At 39.3% G+C, this 20,092-nt stretch overlaps 1 protein-coding gene and 1 pseudogene across 1 annotated transcript in view; one reads left to right on the forward strand and one right to left on the reverse strand.

The window, feature by feature from the left end:
• Positions 1–1,172: 1,172 nt before the first annotated feature.
• LOC142334857 (adenylate kinase isoenzyme 1 pseudogene) lies at positions 1,173–17,618 on the reverse strand (annotated as a pseudogene).
• A 35-nt stretch (positions 17,619–17,653) lies between these two features.
• Positions 17,654–20,092, forward strand: part of LOC142334858 (uncharacterized) — a 38,842-nt gene continuing 36,403 nt past the window's right edge. Inside the window, exon 1 of the mRNA XM_075383184.1 lies at positions 17,654–17,865. Within this exon, the coding sequence (XP_075239299.1) occupies positions 17,793–17,865 (73 nt within the window). The 5' untranslated portion in view covers positions 17,654–17,792. The remainder of the gene's footprint in view (positions 17,866–20,092) is intronic.

Consider the following 20,092-nt stretch of genomic DNA (forward strand, 5'->3'; position numbering starts at 1 on the left):
TAGAGTGAAAATTACAGGTGTAAGAAAAGTTTTTCTAAGCGCTCGAATTGTTTGTTCATGGTCAGTTGTTTTTCTCAAAAAAGTTTTTATGGCAACGGGGTTTTTTTATGTAGAATAAAATTGTTTTTTTTTTTAAAAAAAGGTCTTATGGCAACAGAGTTTTGTATGTAGAATTAAGTTACATGTTTTTAATTTAAGGGAGTTTTACGATTATTTTAAAGTATTCAAATTGTTTTGCGGGTTTTAAAGCGATTATAGCATTTTTGGCCCCTTGTGTTTTGTTGCTTTAAGCTTAATGCTCATAGGCACTTTATTTTACAAATTAAATTTGTAAAATAAAGTGTTCTTCGGTACAAAGCAGTTTGATTTGAATTTTGAAAGAAAAGAGAAAGTTGTTTACTTTTTTTCAATTTCTGACAGTTTTTTACGTTAATTTTAAAAATAGAGTTGTTTGTGTGCTTATATTTTGTGTGCTAATAATGTTATCCGTTTGTATGTGTACTTGTACAAATTAAAATCTCAAATGATATCTCGAAAAGTTTTTCGGTTGATTTATTTTTTAGCTAAATTTCTTTTTGTTGTTCCAATTGAGACTGCTGCTTTCTCTTCTTTGAGGCTTACTGTCATCGGATACTAGATTTTTTGGCGATGACGACATCAACTTGTTTCCGAAATTCTTCCGTATGTTTTTTTGTTGCGGATGCTCCTTTTTGTTTCACATTTGTTCAAACAGCTGGAAAAGTCATTATTATTATTTAATTGTGAATCTCTGTGAATCTCTGTGAATCACTCATCTTTGTTTTACGTTAGCGGAATTTGCGCTCGTAAGGACATTTTAAGTCTCAAAGTTTCTGAGACTTTTGCGTGAGTATTTTTTTATCATACTTGACTTACCTCGCCCATCTCAATGACTCACATTTTAAGACCTAGCTATAAAATAAAATTTTAAAATTGGATTGACACTATCCAATTCACTCATTCAATTAAAAGATGACATCTAAAAAGGTGGAATGAACTGTCCAAATATTTTTTTTCTTTGACTTTAATGATGACATTTAATTTCACACACTTTAGCACAGACATTGAGTTATTTTTTTCGATGACATAATTTTGCTCGAGGGGCAAAAATAGATATTCAGAAGAAAAATAGACATCAATCTTCGCTCTCAAATTCAGTAGAGGCCATTGTTATAAAGCTGCGCACTTCTTGTAAATCGTTGCCTCGGGAAGCTGTTCACATACAATCCGGACTCGGTTGAAAGAGCCCTTTCAATTTTCGCCATTGCTGACCTTCGTTTAAGTGACTGCAATATTTCCCTAGCTGTTGATGCTGATATGAGGTTGCGTTCACCCATTCTCTCTTCGGCTGACCTAAGTGCTGATTGGCTGAAAATATCTGCAGCATTTAAACTTGGTTCTCTGAAGCTGATTTGCGTGTTAGATCTCTTCCCAAACACACCTGAACAAAAATGGAACATCTGAGCTTAGTATGTATGTTTCGTCCCTTAATTTCATTAGCATTACCCATTATAAGACCTTTGAACCCAATAATTTGAGTTTTAGTTATGAAAGCCTTCAAAAATTTGAGAACAGGTCATAACAAATTTAACTAAGCTCTGAGAAACGCAAAAAGATTTCATTGCTATCATCAGAACGATCACCAAGGCCAGAATTTTTTGTTGGATTGTTTTAGAGTTTCCTATTTTTGCAAAAATTTTAAAATTTTGGAGGCGTCGCATGCTCATTTTGCCCCCAATTTTATTATTTTTGCCCTATCTGGTCATTTGTTCCTTCTGGTGATCTATCTGAACGATTTAGTTTCTCAACTACCAGTTTCTCGTTTCTCAAAGTGTTCCCCTTCAATGTAAATTACGATGCAGAGGCATACCCCAAAATTTCCGCCTTAGTAAAATTGGCTCGAAAATTAGTTGCATACAATGAACGAAATTAGATGACATCCTTTGTATCTTACTTTTCGCAAAAGGGGTTCCGCCAATTTTGCGAAATAGAAGAACATTCGGTGCGAAAAGTAGGTAACAAATCTTGTAGTACGTTTCCGCTCAATTTAGGTATCTATTATTCGCATTCAAAGTACCTCTAATCCGCAATTGAACCTAATTAAATGCGCGTATTTTGAGCATGCAAAAGTGGTTTTAATACTTTGTAAAAGAACATTCGGAACGAAAAGTAGGTAACAAATCTTGTAGTACGTTTCCGCTCAATTTAGGTATCTATTATTCGCATTAAAAGTATCTCTAATCCGCAATTGAGCCTAATTAAATGCGCGCATTTTGAGCATGCAAAAGTGGTTTAAGACTGTAATAAACAATGAAGATTATATTGAAGCTTTTACAGCTTTAAATTGATTTAAATAACAGCTTTACAGACAAAGTAATTCCCCGGACTGTTTCAGCCTCTGGTCATCTGGTCACTTGTTCGCCAAGCATAACATCAAATGGTCTCACAAATCCAATTCAACTTCAATGACTCAATTGACAGGGAATGACAATTCTATAATCAGTAGTTCTGTATAAAAAACTACCAATACTGCTTAATGGCTTAATTTCTTAATGTTATAAACTGCCATAGATTGTGTATATATGAATTTATTATTTGTGTGATTTATTTATAGAGAGGAGAGAGAAAGAGAGAGAGAGAGAGAGAGAGAGAGAGAGATAGGGAGGGAGAGAGATAGGGAAGAGAGAGGGAGGGAGAGAAAGAGTTCGCTCAGAATAGAGGGATCTTTCGGAAAAAAAAATAAAATTCGACAAACTCCAACTTCAACGGAGGAATTTTTCACTTTTCACACGGATGCAGTGTGTCTAAACTAATAATAATTATAGCTCAGTAAACTCTTCAGAGGAAAATAATTTTACAGTAAGAGAGAGAGAGAGAGAGAGAGAGAGAGAGAGAGAGCACGAACAAAACGGAGGGATTTTTCGGAAAAAAAAACAAAACTCGACAAATTCCAACTTCAACGGAGGAATTTTTCACTTTTCACACGGATGCAGTGTTATTTACTTTGTCTCTAAAGTTGTTATTTAAATCAATTTAAAGCTGTAAAAGCTTCAATATAATCTTCATTGTTTATTACAAAGTCTTAAACCACTTTTGCATGCTCAAATTGCGCGCATTTAATTAGGCTCAATTGCGGATTAGAGATACTTTGAATGCAAATAATGACTCTATTGACAGGGAATGACAATTTTGTAATCAGTAGTTCTGTATAAAAAACTACCAATATTGCTTAATGGCTTAATGTCTTAATGTTTTAAACTGCCATAGATTGTGTATATATGAATTTGTTATTTGTGTGATTTATTTATAGAGAGGAGAGAGAAAGAGAGAGGGAGAGAGAGAAAGAGAGAGAGAGATAGGGAGGGAGAGAGATAGGGAAGAGAGAGGGAGGGAGAGAAAGAGTTCGCTCAGAATGGAGGGATTTTTCGGAAAAAAAAATAAAATTCGACAAACTCCAACTTCAACGGAGGAATTTTTCACTTTTCACACGGATGCAGTGTGTCTTAAATAATAATAAATATAGCTCAGAAAACTCTTCAGAGGAAAATAATTTTAGAGGAAGAGAGAGAGAGAGAGAACAAAATGGAGGGATTTTTCGGAAAAAAATATTATTCGACAAACTCCAACTTCAACGGAGGAATTTTTCACTTTTAACACGGATGCAGTGTATCTAAACTAATAGTAAAAATAGAGGAAAATAATTTTAGAGGAAGAGAGAGAGAGAGAGAGAACAAAATGTAGGGATTTTTAGAAAAAAAATAGATATGCCTGTAAAATTGTAAATAGACCCAAAAACTAAATTGTCGTTTCGCCATTACTTTCTTGAAGATGAAATTTGAGGCAAACTTTGGCAGTAATGTAAGAGGGAGTCTGTTTGTTTTTTATGGCCCTTGTGTTTAATTGTCTCCCTCTGCCTTTTGAATTAAGGTAAAAGATTCGATACACTACTTTCTTTGCGTTGCAAAATCTTCAACTTAGCAAGTACATACTTCTCAGTATAATCAGCAGTTAGACAATTTTTCATTTTTATTCACAAACTCGTAATAAACACGCCAGCTCAATTAATGGTTCCTTTTAACAAAAGTAGTAATAAAGCTTTAATAATCACTTTTATGCTCAAAGCGCATTAAATTAGGCTTAATTGCGGATTATATGTGAAATCGAGCTACATTGCGTGCAAAAAATCGATACGTAATTGAGCAGGTGCGTGATACAACTCGCGCGAAAAATAGGTTATTAGGTTTGTACTTGTATTTCGCGGCTAAAATTAGGACACTTTTGCGAACACGGGATACGATACTCCCTTCCATTTTGCCGGTTTCTGCTAAAGTAGCTGTTTTCCGCAATATTGTACCACTTTCAATGTATTAACATAGTAAAAACAAACAAGAGATACACACATCGGGCTTATCTGTCCATGACGGTTTGGGTATACCTCTGCATCGTAATTCTAATTTACATTGAAGGGGAGCACTTTGAGAAACGAGAAACTGGTAGCTGAGAAACTAAATCGTTCCGATAGATCACCAGAAGGAACAAATGACCAGATAGGGCAAGAAAAAATAAAATTGAGGGCAAAATTGAGGGCAAAACTGTCACAATCAAAAGCGAGAGCAACATTTTTTTAGTAGAGAACTTGCTTTAAAAAATTTTAAATAGTAATTTTCTCTGCAGACAAGTAAACAAAAGTGATGTTTTCTCATTACTTTTGGCGTAATTATTAGACATCTTTGATCAATGTAATGCCTTGCAGCCACCATAAGTTCATATATTTGGGAACTTGACCTTCTCTAGAACCCTAAATTGGCGTTCAATCAGATGTCGATGATCCGTTAATATTTATTGCTGGCTGAAAATATTGGAAAAACACAATCAGAAAAACGCAAATTTTTATCGGCTTCTAGTTTTAGTCCATTTTCATCCATTAGACATCTGGTCCATTAGACATCTGGATTACAGCTGTATGTTTATGTTAATACAAAAAAAACGAAGCAGCATTATTAAAAAAAATGAAAATTATTCAGTACAGTTCAAAAATTAAAAATTATTCAGTACTCAATGAATTTTGTTCCATTTATAGATATTCGGTTTCCGGTTTTAAAATCTGATTTCAATTTCAACTTTAAGACTTGTGAACTCTTGGTTATCAATTGTGCAAAACTCTCTCCTGCAGTTATCTCTCCTGCAGCAAAAACAGATAAAATGGTCAAAGTGTTGATAAATTAAGATACAAAATCTAACCTATTATCAGAAGAAACATCTTTTGTGTTCAAAATGACATTCTCTTGTCTTGACTGACTTAAATTTTTTCTAGAACTGAATGCTGATACCAGTGTTTTACTTGATCTTGAACTGGAGAAAAACCGATAAAAATTGAGCGAAGTGGCTGCACACAAATAAAGAGGCACTTAAATTGCTTTTGAGAAAAAACTTAATAACAAAATAAAATTTTAGGCTAAAAACAGCTTTGCAGTGTATTTAAGATCTTTACTTGTTTTAAAAATAGAAATACGAGGAAAAATTTACTGATGCTACATAACATTCAATTCCAAATGATTCTCCCTTTTGATGATTCTAACTTTAGCTTCTCTTGCATTTTTTGAACTTTTTGACAACGTGTTGAAGCTGATAAAACAGTCTTTCGTTAAGGATTCAATTCATAAACGATATAAGCAAAACAACGTATAAGCATTGGCAGCAACGTATTATAGTCAGTCTATAACTCATCGATCATAGCATCATTAACGTATTAAGATTACGACGATCATAGCAACAAGTGGTTTTTTAGACGGCAATTTTTGATGCTCATTTGGCCGGTATTTTGTCTAATAACGCATTAGTTCAATGCCAGTCACCATTTTGTACCAATGAATTCAAAAAGCCGAAAAATATTGAGCCGAATCATGTCTTATTTGATAGGTCTTATGATTAGATTTACTTGAAATTATGTTAATTGCACTTTTTCCGAGCTTTGTAGGTAAATTGGAACGATTTCTATGCGTATTTAAATACTCGATTCTGATTGGCCAAGAAAAATGACGCATTTTGGTATATTACTCGTTTTACTCAGTAACATCCTCCGGCCCAGAAGAAGATGTTGGGAGAATCGGTACTAATTTTACAAGCGGGCGAACGAGCGATCCGGAGGACGTGCGCAATACGGCGGAGCGTGCGACGCTGTCGGAACCGTAACGAAGTTCAGTGAGCCGAGCAGTGGGGTAGTAACCCCTTGGGTTGGTCTCTTCAACTACCCAAACCAAATCACCGGTCTTAAGGTGATGCTCGGCAGGCGTCTGCCACTTGGAACGTCGGTTCAGCGCCGGTACGTATTCTTTGATCCAACGAGACCAAATAGCGTTAGCGTAAGACTGCGCGCGGGCGTAACGTTTACGGTGATCAAACTCATCTGCGCCAATGATGGACGGGAGACAACGTGCTTGGTTACCGAGGAGAAAGTGGTTAGGTGTTAATGCGCCTAAGTCGGACGGGTCGGCGCTTACGGGCGTTAACGGACGTGAATTAAGTGCATGTTCGACCAGACAAAAAGTGGTACTTAAAACCTCATCTGTGAGGCGACGTGTTCCAAGGATTGTGTAAAGTACGCGCTTGAAACTACGTACTAGCCTCTCCCAGATGCCACCTTGGTGTGGCGCACTGGGCGGATTGAACCTCCACTTGATGCCTTTGTGGGCAAGTTCCACAGCGATGTTGATGGTGTTCCACTTTTCGATGTTCTCGCGTAGTTCTTTTTCCGCGCCAACAAAGTTAGTGCCATTGTCTGACCAAATAATGGCCGGTGTACCCCGACGGGAGACGAACCGCTCCACTCCCATTACACACGAACTGGCGTCCATGGACGGAACGATTTCAACATGAACGGCACGAGTAGTTAAGCATGTGAAGAGGAAACCCCACCTCTTCTCGGTAGTCCGACGTACAGTAACGTAAAATGGGCCGAAGTAGTCGACCCCGGTGTTCGTGAAGGGAGGAGACTGGTATGCGAGTCTTTCTACTGGGAGGTCAGCCATGATGGGTTGAATAGTGGCAGCGCGGAACATCCTGCACGTAAGGCAGTTAGATTTAATGGAACGTAGTGAGGAACGTAATTTAAGGATGGTATAACGTTCTTGTACTTTTGCCCGCAGGTAATCAATACCCTGATGATGATGTTTAACGTGCGTGTGCCTGAGGAACAACTTTACAAATGCATGGCGTGCGTCCAGGACGATAGGATGTTTTACAGCAAAGTCAACTTCGACCAACCGCTTGATGCGGCCTGCCGATCGGATTAGACGATTTGGCCCAATAAAGGGAGAAAACGGGGCAATACGGCTACTCCGTTTAACGGGTTTGTTTTCGAGAAGATCTTTTCTCTCTGCATTGAATGACTCCCCTTGCACAAGATACTGGAGATGACGCTCGGCTTTGTCGAGTTCCGTGGGGTCTATGATGCTACCGTCGGCATTACGGTAACATTTGTGAGAAGGTAACAAGCGGAGGGCGTACGCTGTTATCCGTAGCAACTTCTGATAAGAACTGTACTTATCGAAGGGAATTAGTTGCGGGGGCGGTTCCTTAGTTGACTTGGTTACAGATACGGCCAATGATGTATTGGTTTCGTCAGTTTCCTTAGTTACTATACCAAGTTTGATGTTATTAACTACTTCAGTGCTTGGTTCGAACGGGAATTGCTTGGTTCTCAGGAAATCTGGACCTCTCACCCAGCTACTTGATTGCAATATCTCAGCAGACATACCACGAGTGCCGGCATCTGCCGGATTATCGCTTGAGGCAACGTGGTTCCATTCGTCAACGCTAGTGTGTTCCAAGATTTCGCAAACACGGTTTGCAATAAATATTGGGTGCTTGGTTGCAGAGTTAAGCCATTGCAAGACAGTAGTGCTGTCGGTCCACATGAAAACCCTGTTGACTTTTACTGTGAGAGCTCGACATATATCTTGTTTCAATCGAGCGGCCAGTAGCGCTGCCTGTAATTCCAGCTTTGGAACAGTCATGACCTTCATAGGTGCTACGCGAGCTTTACCCAGGACAAACGCAAGCTCCGTTTGGGGCCCACTCGAAGTAGTTACTCGAGCCCGGAGAAATGCAACGGCACTGAAAACTTCTTGTGAACTATCGCCAAACATGTGTAGTTCCAGGTGTTCAGAGTTTCCGGAAAAGTAGCTCCTTGGTATAGTGATTGCTGCAAGCTTGGGTAGTTCTACACTCCATTCGAGGAACCTTTCAACAGTGTCTTTTGGTAATTCTTCATCCCAGTGCTGCCCGCTGACACGCCAGATGTCCTTTAGTAACAATCGGGCACCGACAGTAAATGGTGCAACTAGGCCGATTGGATCAAACACCTTAGACATTAGGCTCAATACCAAGCGTTGTGTTAAAGACTTAGTTACTGTGCTGGAGGTACCCCGACTCACAACTAGGGTATCATTGTTGTGATCCCATTTCAACCCAAGCACGTGCGAAGATTCCTCCTTAGATGAGGCAATTACTTTTGGTTCGGTGGACTGAGGTGACCCATCAATTCGATCAGCCAGATTTGGTACATTGCTTACAAACTTAGTAAGCTTGAACCCACCGAGATGGAGAAGATGCACCAACTCCTTCGATCTTTTGACAGCCCTCTCAGGTGACTCCACCGAATCCAAGTAATCGTCCATGTAGAAGTTTTCTAGTACGGCTTTGGTTGCTTCCGGGTACTGACTGACATTGTCTCGGGCCGTGCGTTGCAGTGCATAGTTAGCGCATGTGGGCGAATCTTTAGCCCCGAATATATGGCGCGTGTATTGATACACTACAACATTTGTTGTGGGGTCCTCCCGCCACAAAAAACGCAGTGATGGCTGGTCACAGTCAGGGACACCCACTTGGAGGAACATACCCTCAATATCTGCGGACACGGCGAATTTATGTTGACGGAACCTGAGTAGTACGTGGATTAGGTTTTGGAGCAGGTCGGGGCCAGTGAGCAAAGATTTATTCAAGGAAGTACCGTGGAACTTTGCTGCACCATTTAATACCCTACGCACTTTCCCCGGTTTGTTCGGATTGATTACGGGATGATGTGGTAGGTACCACTCTTTATTCGACCGCTGCTCAACCTTGTGAGCATCAGGGACTGTTTTCAAGTAACCGTTTTCCAAGTCTTCACGGATGGTATTAGAATAATTTTCTTTCAATGACGTATCTCTCGAGAGCCGCTTTTCGAGAGACTTGAGCTGTACCAGTGATGAAAGGTAGTTATTCGGGAGCTGGATGTTGTCATCAGCCCATAACATACCGACATCGTATCTTTGGCCGTTATGAAAAGTTGTTGATTCAAGTATTTCCTGCGCGCGAGCATCCGCTGCGGATCGTGGGTCAACTTGCTTGAACGCGCCGTACGATTCCATATCATACCAAGATTTAACCTGACAAGCTAATTCAAAATCCTGTTCAATATTGGCTTTGAAACACGTGGAGACTAAACTTGAGCTTGACGGGAGTGGGCCACTTAAAACCCAACCTATGGGCAAGCGGACAGCGAATGGTGAGCACTTTTCGTCGGCTGAAAAATACTCTAACGGGCGGATGGCATGGTAGACATCCTGTCCAAGTATCATCTCAATTTCTCCATAGCTATATCTTACTGGATCTAGAACTGCCAAATGTGGGTACGTTTCTTGCATGGACTTCACGTCAATGATGTCGGAACCTACGTTTAATGTTTCCCTCACGTAGGGACGTACAGTAAATGCTTCAAAGTCTTGATCTTTGTGAGGTGTCACAGTCAATTGAACCACCTTTGTGTCTATGAGTTCTTCCGTGTTTATACCCTTGACGGTCAGTTTTAATGCGGTACCCTGCAAACCGAGTCTAAATGCGAGACTATCGGACACCCAAGAGTTACTGCAAGCGGTATCGCATAAAACCAACGCCGTAGTACTAGTACCAGAAGAATTAGTAACTTTCAGTTCCGTGATCTGAAGGAGGCCTTTGACATCCGTCACGGAAGACAAAGTGGTTGTTTTGCTTGGTTGCGGTTGACCAGTAGATGGCCTACTTGTACCTGCGTTCGACTTCGAAGTATCGATGTTGTTGTTTGTTGAGGGTTTAGCTGGAAAAACCCTTTCAGCTCCATGAAGTAAGGTGTTATGGGAGCTGTTGCAACCATCTTTCCTACACTTACGGGGACTTGGGCATTGCCTAAACATGTGTTTATCACGCAAACAAGAGAAACAGAGCTTTGCCTCAGCCACGACCTTGGCTCTCTGCGTGGGGGTCTTTTCCTTAAAGACACGGCATTCCCACAACCGGTGGCTGCCTTTGCATACAATGCAACTAGAGAATGATGTTGACGGAGACCTCTGTTGCGGCTTAAGGTTACTCTTCTGTTGCGTATTTGCAGCAAATGCCTTTGAAGCAACTTTTGATCTGGTTACTGAGTTGTTGGTATCCTCAGTCCTTGCTTTAGGTGCGGTAGTCTTCATTAAATCGTGCGCTTCGGCCTTCTCTTTTAACCAATCGTTGAAATCAAGAAGAGTAGGTTTCACCCAATGCTTTTTGACCGTGAAGAGTGACCATGACTCCTTCATATTGGGTGGTAGCTTCTGTACGGCGGTGTTGAGAAGCGCAGCACTCTTTAAATCCGAATCGTATGACAGCGATTTAAATACCCCGACAAGACTTGAAATGCACCCCGAGTAATTAATGATGTTATCGCTATTGTGCATCTTCAATGGTGGAAAGCTGTTGAGTTTGTCTAAATGTGCACTTACGACCGCCTGTGGTTGGCCAAATTTACGTTCCAAGGTCCTCAGTGCGTCTTTGTACATTGCGCCGCAGTAGGCAAACTCAGCTATAGCTGTTTTAGCTTTACCTGTTACGAGGGTCTTAAGGTATGTCAATTTTACATCATCAGTTAGGGACTGAGAGTCAATTGCGCTTTTGAATTGACCATACCATTCGTGCCACTGTAGAGGATCCCCATTGTATTGGGACAACTTCCATTCGGGTAGTGGGTCATTCCTCTTGCTAGATAAGGCGTCAGTGAATGCCTTAATCAAGCTTGCATTTTCAGATGCTGGCGCTGGAGGCGTGGGATGCGGTGGGCCACCCCAACACAATGGTATCGGAGCAGTATGCCCGTATGTTGGATGTATAACCGGCGTGACGAAAGGTGGCGCGATGTTAGTAGTTGTACTAAAGGGGTTAACAGGGATGCTACAGTTAGCTGCGTAGTTGCTTTTTGGATTATGTTGTGCACTCATTTGCAAGATGGGATGGCTGATGGTGGGGTTAGCAGTTCTTGGGGGTAGGTTCGGTTGAACGGTGTTGAAGACGGTTGCATTATTTGTCGCCTGGTTTACGTTTGGGGGTTTATTCTGAGGAAAACTCCACAAGTTTAGATCAAAGTTACAGTTCTGGGGAGGTCTTTGTGCTGTAGGGCACGGTACCAGGCGGGTTTGAGGTGATTGGACAATGTTTTGTTGAGGAATGTTGGGGACGGGTAAGTATGTTGCTGTGCTCGCTGGAATGGGCGACGGAATCACGGGAGGCTGAGGATTAAATAATTGTTGAGGCGGGATTACGGGTGGCGGGTTCACGAGTGGGTTTAGAGGTGGAGGGACCTTATGCGGGGAATGGGCAATAGGGACTTGTGTTTGGTGTGGAATGTTACTTTGAGTTAGATTCTGTTGTTGTTGAACATGAGGCATTGACATATGTAATTGGCAAGGCACACTGGAGCTTTTCGGACCCAAGAACTGATTTACTTGTGGGTTTGTTGAAAATTCAGGTACAAAAATGGAGTTCGTTGGTGCCATAACGGGTGTCGGTGGCCGGGGAGGTTGCATAGGTGGTTGAGGTGGTGGGAGTGCAACATTTTGTACGTCGACTGGTACTTGGTTCACTTCACCACTGCCTGAGGGACTATGTGCCCTTTGATCAATGAGTGATTGCTGCAGTTGAGCCTGGAGATATTCCCGATACAAAGCTTCCTGCTGGGCAACAGAAATTGCAACTCCTGGCCGTGTGTACTGAGAAAGCATTTCAAGATGATGTAAGTTATCGGCAACATTACTTGGGTTTTCTGGAGGATTACTAGGGGAGGTATCTTTAACAGGAGGGTCGGCGGTTGCTGAACCAGGACGAGAAAAGTTTAACTCACTTGAATTACCTGCGGGAAACGAATTTACCCAATCCTGAACAAGTCCCTGACTTCTATCTGATCCCCTATCTTTAAACAAATTCAGTTCACTTGAGTGGTGACTAAACAATGAATGATTATCCATTAAATCAGCCTCATCTAATTTAGCTGCTGCAACACGCTGGCGGTGGTCTTCCTCCAATTCTTGAAGTGCCATCTGTTCCATTTGTATTTCAAGCTCCTTTTTGCTCATGGCAATTTCGTGTTTTTGTTTAGCGAGGCGCATGGCAGCTTGTTCTTGTTTCTCGGCCTCTTCGCGTTTTAGTTTTGCCATGAGAAATTCATGTTTACGCTGGCTAGACATTGATGATGTTGTTCGGCGTGAACTTCTCTTAGATTGGTCTTGAGGATTAACGCCCTCACATACGGTGGCTCGGTCAGCAACTGAGTCAATATAGCTTCTAGCCGCAAGCAAGAATTTATCATTGTTCTTGGTTTTATCATCCAACCATTGCTCAAGGACAGGGTAAATTGAATCTGGGTTCTCCGCTTTACTGGCCAAGTCAAATAGTTCTTCATTCTTCTCCACCAGTTTACTGAAGAGATCCTTCAACCTAGTAACCAAGCGTTCAACTTTAACCCTCCTGTCTTGACGATCTATGGCATCTGTGATATCCTTATGGATGTTACATAGCTCAGATTCTAGATTAGCTCTTGCATTAAAGAGCTTTTTCAATTTCTCCTGCTGTTCGGCCATGATATTGAAATGGCTAGTTTATCAATGTAGAGTAACTTTCAACCAAACACGTGGAATGCGGGTTATACCGAACCCAAATGACGACGACTTGATAATCAAGACGTCGAAGAGCAGAAAAGAAGTTACCGAGTAATGAATTACTCGGCGAAAGTAAGTAAGAAGACGAATCACGACGAAACGGGAAACGAAGCGGACGGGGCGGGAAGGACGGGCGAACGGCGCGCAACGCAACAGTGAACGGAACGGAACTGGCGAAAACGCGGGTGGTAAACGGGCGACGCAACGGACGGGACGGAAACGCTGAACGAGCCTCGCACGAAGAAACGTGAGACGAGACGGACACAACGGAGGCGTTGAGCGAGTAGCGCGCAACGAAACGGAAAGGCGGGTCGGAACGGGCGGGAGACGATTACACAGCGAGCGGGGAGGTCGGGAACCACTATGCTAGCAGACCACAGCAACAAACTCAACCAAACAAACTAGCCGTAACTCCAGAACAAACTTAAGTCACACCCTAGGATGGAGGAGAGATGCTACTGCACGAGGCAAACTAGCACAAGTCATTATGGGGCTTAATATATACAAATAACGAACTAATTTACGGCAAAGCAGTAGTATACTAAATGGATGAAAAGAGCAAGAAATTTACTAGCCGTAACTCCAGAATAAACTTAAGTCACACCCTAGCAATATTCAAACCTAAACAACCAGTCAGCATACCGACAATATTAAACAAACTACAGCAAAAATTAAGTAATATGCAGCGCTTTTGTAGTCTATGAAAGCTGGAAAAGTTAAAAAACAATCTAGCCGTAACTCCAGAATAAACTTAAGTCACACCCTAGAAGGCAAAATTCTAAACCAACTAACAATCATACAGTTACACGCAAACATACAGCAGCAAAAATCAATATACTACAACAGAGGTGCTAGTAAATTAGTAAGTTGGGAAAGTCCAGGAACCACCTAGCCGTAACTCTAGAACAAACTTAAGTCACACCCTAGAAAGCAACAAGACCAAAGCAACTAACCAGCATACTAGCATAATCAACATACTGCAACAAAAACACAACATACTTCATCATATATGAAAACATACTACATCAAAAACAGGAAAAAATAACGGAAGAAAACGAAAAGCGAAGTTTTGGGAGAGCGGCGTTATCGAAAGAAAAACGGAAAACGGAGAATTGTAAAGTAAAGAACGAAAAGAACGCGGACGAAAAACGGTATATAAACGAGCGACGAGAAAAATTATGGGAATTCGATAATTTTTTTGTAGGCCGGAGGTTGTGAAAATTTTCACAACTTTTTCTGTGTAAAGAGTTTCACTCAATTAACGAGCCTTCTGGTTGAAAAATCAAAATTTCGACAAATTTGTCAAAATTTTATGCCTTTGTCCAATTTTTTTCAAGTTTTGGTCAATTTGTTTGCAAATTCTTGCTTACGGAACGATAATCCAGTAAACTGGACGGTTTTAAACTCAAAAATACGGTTTATCAATATTCGGTATTGATTTTCTAAAGTTTTTTTTAAATTGCCTCAAAATTGACCAAAAATTTTCAAAATTGAACAATTTAGCCTTATTCTCTCTCAATTTTCTCTATATCAGAGGTAATTTTTTGATATACGAACCTACTATATCAATTTTCTCGACTTTTTGGTAAATCTACCAAAAAATTTTCAAATCGATGTTTTTTCGTCACAAAAGTTTTGATATGTGGGGTTTGATGGTGACCGGTTCGCTAATTTTTTTTTCTAACCAAAATGTAGGGGAGGTTTCTTAGACCTGCCGTCTAAAACAGTTTCCTTTTTTTTTAATTTACGGCTGAAACAAACTAAACTGTTCTGTTATTGGGTATTTATGGGAAACAGCAAAAGCAGAGTTTTCAAGTAGCAACAAAATTGTTATGAGATAACCGTTCAAAACCACTAACTTGAGACCACTAGAACTGCTTTGCCACATTTCTTCAGAAATTCTGCTTTCTTCAGAAGTCGCTCCTTCATCCTTTCGTTGGGCACGTCAAAGAATATGCAAGCTGCGCATGGGGCTACAATTTTCTCGAAGAGTTCTCGCTGGTCAACTTTCCTAAGGTATCCAACAATCAGATATCCTTTGCTAGTCTACTTCTTCAGCATTGGCGACTTCATCAGGTCTAGCACTGCTTCTGTCGTCACCAGCTGTCCTGCCTTCATGGCTGCGTCGAGTGCCTTGCTCTTTTCTGACCCAGAGGCGACCTCTGCTCTCAAAAGGTCACCAGAGGACAAATTGGCGAAACTGAACTCGGCTACAATCTTCTCACACTGCGTTCCTTTTCCACTTCCCGGACCACCCACTATGAAGAAGACAGGCTGACTAATTTCTGATGGAGCCGTCCTTTGTTACCAATAACTGCTGAGTTATCAAATCTGCCGCTGCTCAAATTTAGGTTCAACTGATTAATCGAGTCCCTTGTGGGGCGCCACTTGTAAAGGTGTAAAACCACTCTTTCGTTAAGGATTCAATTCATAAACGATATAAGCAAAACAACGTATAAGCATTGGCAGCAACGTATTATAGTCAGTCTGTAACTCATCGATCATAGCATCATTAACGTATTAAGATTACGACGATCATAGCAACAAGTGGTTTTTTAGACGGCAATTTTTGATGCTCATTTGGCCGGTATTTTGTCTAATAACGCATTAGTTCAATGCCAGTCACCATTTTGTACCAATGAATTCAAAAAGCCGAAAAATATTGAGCCGAATCATGTCTTATTTGATAGGTCTTATGATTAGATTTACTTGAAATTATGTTAATTGCACTTTTTCCGAGCTTTGTAGGTAAATTGGAACGATTTCTATGCGTATTTAAATACTCGATTCTGATTGGCCAAGAAAAATGACGCATTTTGGTATATTACTCGTTTTACTCAGTAACACTTTCCTCAAATAGATTTGAGAAGTTTAACAAGCTTGGATGACAATTTCTATATTTTTTATACAAATGATTATGCATCCTTTAATCTGATAAGTTGCAAAAGTACATATTATAATGGAAGCTTTCACAATGGAAGGAACTATTAAAATACACGCTATGATTGCAATATCGTGTATTAATCTTTTAAGCTTTTTGCAGTTATACAAATTCATACACAATCTTGCTGGATTAAAACAAAATCTTAAAATGTAGGTGTGTTTCTACGACCAGGGAAGTCTGTGTCAACAAGTCTTGGGCAACACCTGCATTCGGCTTTTCCATTCCAAAAATCTACCATTCAAAGTTTTTATATTCAAAATTTTGATGTCCGGAGAATTGCCTTATAACGCCAAATTCTTCCATGGGTACCGATAACAACCCCCCCCCCCCCCACCCCCACCCCCTCAACCCCCTGTCTTATCCCCCCTCCTGCTCTTCGCGGGTTCATATGGTCGTTGTCTCGTTAAGCAAGATAGATTCAAGTATGATCTGACTAAATTCTTTTTACCCATTTTCATCTATTTTGAGCGTTGAGCCCAAAAGTAATCTCTTTCAGCTCTCATTTCAGAAAACTTCTTTTTAAAAGGTCGTTTGAAAACTGTCATTAGAAAACATTTTGCTACCAGGAGGTCAACGGTGATAATCGCTATGCTATTTCGGTGACCAGTTGCGCTAAATTTGCTGAACGTATAAACCGCTGAGAGTTTTTTAATAGTTACGATATAATTTTGTTGCTTTGCTGATAATATTAGCCAATTTCCACCTTTTTAGTGGCCAATTTTTGAAGCTACTTTTAGTTTTGCTGAATCTTGACCATGATTTACAAAAGAGTGCTCAAATTCAAATTGATAGTTCTGAATCAGTGCTGATATTTCACTTGCAATAATTAGTTTCACTCAAGTCCGCTGTTAGCTCACCATCAGATCAAAAGAGTTTTATTTCCAGTAGAATTATCCCTGTTTTGGATAGCCCCCGAGGCCATAGCTCCCACCCAGTTTTACAACTCGACATATGAAAAGACCATGATTGGCCTAAATCGCATATGAGATGATCTTAACTCGATTTTAGCGATTATTTGGACTTTAGCTCGACACAAAGTTTACACTCTGGACTTCACTCTAAAAATCTCTCGTGTGAAATCACACGATTTTTTCTCCCCGAGAGATTCGTGTAAATTTACATGATTTCTCGTGTAAATCGACCTTTTATCGTGTGATTCTTTTTACGCGAGAAATCGGGTAAAAATACACGATTTTTTGTTGAATTCACACGATAAATTTTTAGAGTGTTTTGCTTGACTCTTCGTAGGAAACTCGACTGTGTAATGTTAGCGAATTAAGTTCCTCTCCAATACAGTTTCTGAGCCCTGTAATAAGTCGAGGTCTAAATCTGAGCAGAGCTGATACTGGCAGAGACCGAAAAAAAACAGGAGGGTAAAATTAATTTTTCTGATACTAATACCGACTCAGACCTTAAAATTTAGTTATAAATGACTTCTCGACCGCTCATGATTTTTGCATCTCCGACCTAGAACACTTCGAATTGTTCAAACCTTCAGTTCAAAGTGATCACAGCATATACGTGTGCACGACCAATATATTTTTGAGCACTTCAATAAGATAAAATGTACAGAAATCAAGTTTTTGTAAGTTTGAGAGCTTACATTAGCCACAACATCTAATAATTTAGTCTGTTCATTTTCAATGTTGTAATTAAACTTACGCAGTTTTGAACATTATCGCTCGAGCGATCAAAAGTATTAGATAAGAATTGCCGTACATAAGGCCATAAAGTTAAAAATTTATTTACCAAATCGAGTTAGTATTATTTAGTAATTTTGTATCAAATCTTCATTATCTGTTGTTTCTTTGGTTATTTGATCACATTTTTCAAATTTGATTGTATACAAGATGATGACGTCACGATCTGCAAAAGCCCCTGATTGTGATATTCATTATGTGAATTATGCGTCACAGCTTTTGGGTAAGTTTATCCATCTGAAATTACTAATTTTGAGACCCGATCGAAGAAATTTTTTTGGAATCAGATTAACTCCTCAACTAGAACCTCTGGATGAAGAACCTCCGGATTTCAAGAAAATTGTTTGAAAACTTTATGCAAACCATTAATGGTAATGGAGCGTAATCTAATCGGTTGTTAGGTATACGTGAAATTAAAGCGATTAATTGATGGAATTTTGTGGGACAAACAACCACGCATCTTATAGCGCCTGGTTATTTTAAGATTTTTGAAGATTTTTTAGGTGATTTGCAGGGATTAGTGGTGACCAGAGGCAAGCACCCTATTTCAATGCAAAACTGAAATTTTCTTTCATTTAAATAGAAAACAATTGGAATCAAGAGTTAGGCGTGAATAGCGCAGCAACAGAATAAGTTCTGAATACTAACAAAAAATCGGGGTTCACGATGCTCGCAAACCTTACTTACAACATGAAAAATATTTTACTTTTTTTTCTAGAACTGTGTCGTCAAGTTTGGCTCAAAATGTACACACGCTTTTGAATGAACAGGAAAAATTCTATAGATTTCCGTTTTCGAGGCAATTTGCTTACAGGTGAGTTTTTAAAGGAGAAAGCAAAGTGCAATAATGTTTTGCAAAACAACTGGAGCATACAAAACTGTCGAAATATTCGTGTTTTTATAACACCCAGTCATCACTTATAATTAGTATTCTAGGATATAGAATTCTCACGTACACCCCCCTTGTGGGGGTGTATGTGGAATTTATTTTACTACTAAGCAAAAAGGAAGGGAGATCCAAATGTTTTCAAAACGGAAAACAAATGATCTAATAACGAAAATGTAAGAAATTGATGAAAATTTCAAACTCGGAACAAATAAAACAGGAAGATTGAATTGGAAAGCTTTATAGGCTCACAAAGTTAAAGTTGGCATTTGGTAAGAGTAATACAGACTGGGATTTTCTTAAAGCGCCTGTTCCATAAGCGCAGCAAAATCAGTAATTTATGGAAATGTTTTTGTGATTCACGAAATATAAACAGTTTTTTGCCAGATAATCACGCTGATCTGGCAAGATTTTTACAAAAAAAATCAATTAGTATACTGTTTATTACATTGTACAACAATACTAATTAGAAACTTTATCAAAATAAAAAAAAATATAGCTATACAAAATATTCAAAACTTGAGCAACACTTTGTTAGGGTCAGCTTCATGGTCAGCATGATGGTTTTTGAGAATTTTAAGAATCCCGCATTTGCGCACTCCATTTCAGGCAATTATATCAGAGCAAATAGCTATACAATTATTCTTAATTTTTATTGAGATCTATACTGATCTATTCTGTAATCTTGAACTGATTTTTTATTTCAAAATGAGAAAGCGTCAATTTTATTCAGGCTAGCAAAATTTGAAACATTACCATTCATTTGTGTCCATTTAAGTAGAGCGACAAACACAAATGAGAGAAAAGTTTCCAAATAATTGCATGTATACTCCACAAAAACCATCACATTAGAATCAGTAATAGAGCAATGAATTCTGATACTTTTGATTTTTGGTACTTTGTTTGATTCTGCCAACCTCTTTTATTAAATAGTTACCGTAAACAATACAACCAATCAAAATTTTATCAAATTTAACAAACGCCGTGGACACCACAACATTTTGCGGGTTGGACTTTCTTTGGTTGCATGCAAGTGTCATATATGGTTTCATACTGAACATGCTCGTTTTCTTGGTATGATCCTATAATGAAACCAAAAAATCGTGTATAATCCTTGTATGATTTCGAAGAAATTGTATATGATTCTATTATGATTACCAAGAATCACACATCTTTTTTCGTGAATTCACTTTTTTGGGTCTCCCTTACCACTCAGTAATCCGCCGAAACACCCTGCAGTGCAATAATGATCGCAAAATGGGGTGCTAAATGAAAAAACAAGTATATCCTTTCGACTAAAGTTTTCATATGCTCTGAGGCCAGTTGATACCTATAAATGCTTTGCTTGCAACTAACTTTCAAATACGTTTAAATACGTTAAACTTTTTAAAATACGTTTTAAATCGGAATTTGTTGTTTTTGTGCACGCAAACAGACAATTGTGGACTGCACATACAATTGAATAATCTTAAATGCCTTCTGACTACATTAAACGGGAAATTTTGGTACCAGTCAATGTTTTATGTACCATATATGACTTTTTATGAATTGCAAGAATTTTAAA

Source organism: Convolutriloba macropyga, chromosome 2, assembly GCF_964194025.1.
Source record: "Convolutriloba macropyga chromosome 2, txConMacr16.3, whole genome shotgun sequence".
NCBI lineage: Eukaryota > Metazoa > Xenacoelomorpha > Acoela > Convolutidae > Convolutriloba > Convolutriloba macropyga.